The sequence below is a fragment of the Atta colombica genome, unplaced genomic scaffold (genome assembly GCF_001594045.1).
Source record: "Atta colombica isolate Treedump-2 unplaced genomic scaffold, Acol1.0 scaffold189, whole genome shotgun sequence".
In the NCBI taxonomy this organism is placed as follows: domain Eukaryota; kingdom Metazoa; phylum Arthropoda; class Insecta; order Hymenoptera; family Formicidae; genus Atta; species Atta colombica.
This window is the reverse complement of record NW_017259281.1, coordinates 2,758,331-2,762,123: the sequence shown is the minus strand read 5'-3', so window position 1 is coordinate 2,762,123 and position 3,793 is coordinate 2,758,331. Positions and strand designations below refer to the sequence as shown.

Sequence of the window (3,793 nt, the reverse complement as noted above, 5' to 3'; positions counted from 1 at the left end):
TTAAAAAGCAACTATATATTTCCTTACATCAACTCATTTCTTTCTTTATTTTGTGTGTAAAAATGTTAAGATACGATTATTAATAAATCAATAATTTACGAAATATTTTATATTCCATGTTAAATTATGTTAATTTCTGGATCATTACTGTGATATTTTGGACTATTTTAAGTTTTTCATTCAAAAAGACTGTTTCTATACTTTTATTGCAACAAATATATATTTATAATTGTATTTTATTTATTTTATTTATAAATAAAAAACACAAGATTTTAATATAACGTTATAAAATTCAGAAAATAAAATTTTTTTTGCATTGTCAGATTCTACTTAAAAAATAATAAAGGAAGTATATTTATTTTTTTTGTTTCCTACGGTTTTTGTTATTTCCTATGATTTAACATCTAAGTCAAATGTGTGTCTCAATATATGTAAGTAATCACCAAATATAAGATAAGTATCACCATGAATATGATAAAAAAAAAAATACGCAACGATAATATAATAATATTATCATTGTCATTAAAAATAGCAGAATAGGAGTCTACTTGACAAGAATTAAGACCTCATACGGATAAAATAAAAAATAGATATAGTATATCTCATTTGAGCTGCTTAGTTTCATTGCAAAAAATCACTAGATTGATATTTATATCGTAAATGTTGTACTTTTATCACTTGTAAATTATGATTGCACGGTGTTTTTCTGCATTCTATACTACTGACAGGTACTTACCTGGAGCAATTCTCAGGAAGGCCTTCGGAAGGTTGCGATCTTGTTCGCTTTCGCTTTGTGAAGCGTGTGCGTGCATGCGTGCAAAATATTCTTCTCTATTGCCAAGAGCTATAACAATTCATGTTATGTGACACTGTATGTATACATTGTACGTTCATTGGAAATTCCTTCACGTTCCCTACTTTCCGGTCGGTACCCTAGCGCTGTTATCGTCTTAGAAAATTCTCTTTGTCATGTATATTAAAATTGTAATTAAAATATATGCAAGAACTAATTTAAAAAATATAAAAAAAATATAAGAAATATTAATATAAGAAATTTTTCAATTATTTCTGAAAATATATGATAACTTTATCAATATTATTAACAAAAGCCTTAATATATATTTAATCAAATAAAATTAATAATCAGTTATTATTAGAAATATTTAATATGAACTTTTGATAGTGTTTCGCTAAAGAAAAATATATCTACTTTGTATATTTTATATAATTTTTGTAAGAACTTTAATAATACAAATACCTTAATTTACAAAAAAAGTTCGAGAAGTAAAAATCTTTTGTCTTCTTTTTCACCCTTCAGGTAAGAAAGGCTTTTGAATATCTTTGATGAAACACCAGCTTTTATTTAGAGCATGATTCGATAATTTAATAATATTTGCACCAATACGTCACACCGTTTGCCTACCAACCTACTCACATCATTGTAGCGAGATGTTGCCTTTCTGTTTTATTCCGAGATGATTTCGTGGACAATCGTATAACGCATATCCGCCCACGTGGCGTAATTGTATTGTAGCCGAAGAAATCTTAGCAGCTTAAGGCGGAAGAAAAGTCAGTCCTAAAAGGCGGTCTGTCTCGAGCGAAGTATCGAGGCCCCTTAACGGGACCTTACCATTGGCCATCCGCCATAAATTACACATTATATCGCGTAAGAGCCAACCCACGTGCCGGTAGATCGTAGAGTGCTCGCGAGATGCATTTTTCTTGGCCGTTCGCATGATTTACGGCCGACTGTAACCCTCCGAAAGTTGGAAGTCGGATATCGTTGCATCTCTTGCTGTTTATATCTCCACGCATTTTAATGGATTATTGAAGAGTTCACTCGTAAAAAAACGAATAAGTCTGTTTAATTATTCTACTTTATTTCTACTTTTCATATTTTTCAATTTTTTTTTCTTTATGAAAGTATTTTTTCAAATTACATCGGCATGTCTTTCTGTTTAATAACGTTATTCATTATAAGTCTTCTTTTTATATAGAAAGAATACTATGATTATGTCGTATATAAATTTAATAAATAATAATAATAATATATTATACCGTATTATTTATAAAAAAATTTCCTTTCTGTTTGATTGTTATAAATCATTATTTGATTAGAAGACTGTTAATTTTATCAATTCTATACGAATTTTCTTATAACTATGATAATTTAATGTACGATAACGAAGATGACGAGAACAACACGCGTATTCTTACAAAGATGTGAATTAATTGTCAGTGATTCCTAGCTTTCTTCATGTTTGTCATTTATTATTGCTTCATAAGTCATCTTCTCAAGGGATGGCCACGCCGACCGATGGTCTTACATCGACTAATCGAGTATATTTGAGTGATGTAGTATCCGTTTTAGAGCGTACAACGGTGGAGCCGTTAAAAAGTCACGCCCGTGTTCGAAGATAAATTTCTCATCTCGCAATAATAATACGAAACAAGTGGCGCTGACCCGGCATAACGGTGCCACATTGGCGGAACATGATTTGCCGGTACATCAGAATCGATGTCGTAAATTTTTCGGAGCACGTTTCGCGTTTCCGACTTCGTCAGAAAATAATTTATGTATGTTTTCGAGCACGATCTCTCTACTCGTGGGTGGAAACTCCGTCGGGGGCCATCAGAGTTCGTACAATTGAAATATCCGCATTCCGGGATCACCCATGCGCGAAACAATACATTCAGAAATGAAACATATTCTAGTTACCTTTCTTATGGGACTAATCTCTGAGAAAACGAGAATAAGAGCATAAACGATATCTAAGTTAAACTTCTTGCCGAGTTGCTGCTAGTAAAATAATATTGTTAAAGCCGAAGAAATATGAGAAAGATACACATTTTAAATTTAAGCGGCACTATTTTATAAGACACGGATTTTCTAAAAAATGAACGAAAATATCTTTCGCGGCAATCAATAAAGCAGTAAATAATTACTTTCTGTAGTATGTTACAGAATGTTTTCCACAAGCGTGACGTAATTCATAATCATTGAATTAAATCATTCAATTAAAATTACACAATAATTTTTCAATTCGTAAGAATTTTCTTTTTCAAAGATGATAAATAATAGAATTTTACTATCGTTAATTCTAAGCTGATTATCTATTATCTATGTATGCTATGAAGATAGATTGTTTATATAATTATAACTTATCAGCTTTGCACGAATATTGGTCAGTAATTTATATCATTTAATATAGAAGCGTAATATAATTAATTAAAAAAATGACTAACTTTCAGCCTTGTCTCTAATTGGATCAAGATTTTTCATCGTCGAAGTCAAGCAGAGGTGGTGTCTTCCTTTTATCATCATCATATTTGTTCCAGATAGGCTGTACTATATTCCTATTAATAACCGTTTTATGGATAGTAGCTGATGTCTGTGAATCTGTAACAAAAACAACAAACGTTTTATAAGTATAGAGTTCAAATAGTTACTCACATCAGAACACAAACCTTGTCTGGAATGTTTCCTCGACATGTAGTTGCATACTTTTCCAAACCAACCCTCGTTGAGTCTTTCGCGAAATTTCGGTGTGGTGAAAGTATACAACAGCGGATTAACCGCACTATTCACTGGCAGAATAAAAATCACTATCCAAGCGTGCAAATCAGCTATAAATTTTATCCATTTATTAATATTATTTAATTGTATTATTAAATGTCTGAATTTATATTAATATTTTTATCGTAGATTTTATATATATTATTTTAATATAAATATATTCGTATACATGTATTCTGTTTTACACTACCCTTAAAAGTATTTGCTTATTTTATT

The 3,793-nt window shown here is 30.4% G+C and overlaps 1 protein-coding gene across 1 annotated transcript in view; it reads right to left on the bottom strand.

The window, feature by feature from the left end:
* Positions 1 to 3,269: 3,269 nt before the first annotated feature.
* LOC108686673 (relaxin receptor 1) overlaps positions 3,270 to 3,793 on the bottom strand; it is a 9,642-nt gene continuing 9,118 nt past the window's right edge. The window contains exons 19-20 of the mRNA XM_018192095.1: positions 3,469 to 3,627; positions 3,270 to 3,400 (exon numbers count right to left, since the gene is read on the bottom strand). Coding sequence (XP_018047584.1) covers positions 3,270 to 3,400; positions 3,469 to 3,627 — 290 coding nt within the window. The remainder of the gene's footprint in view (positions 3,401 to 3,468; positions 3,628 to 3,793) is intronic.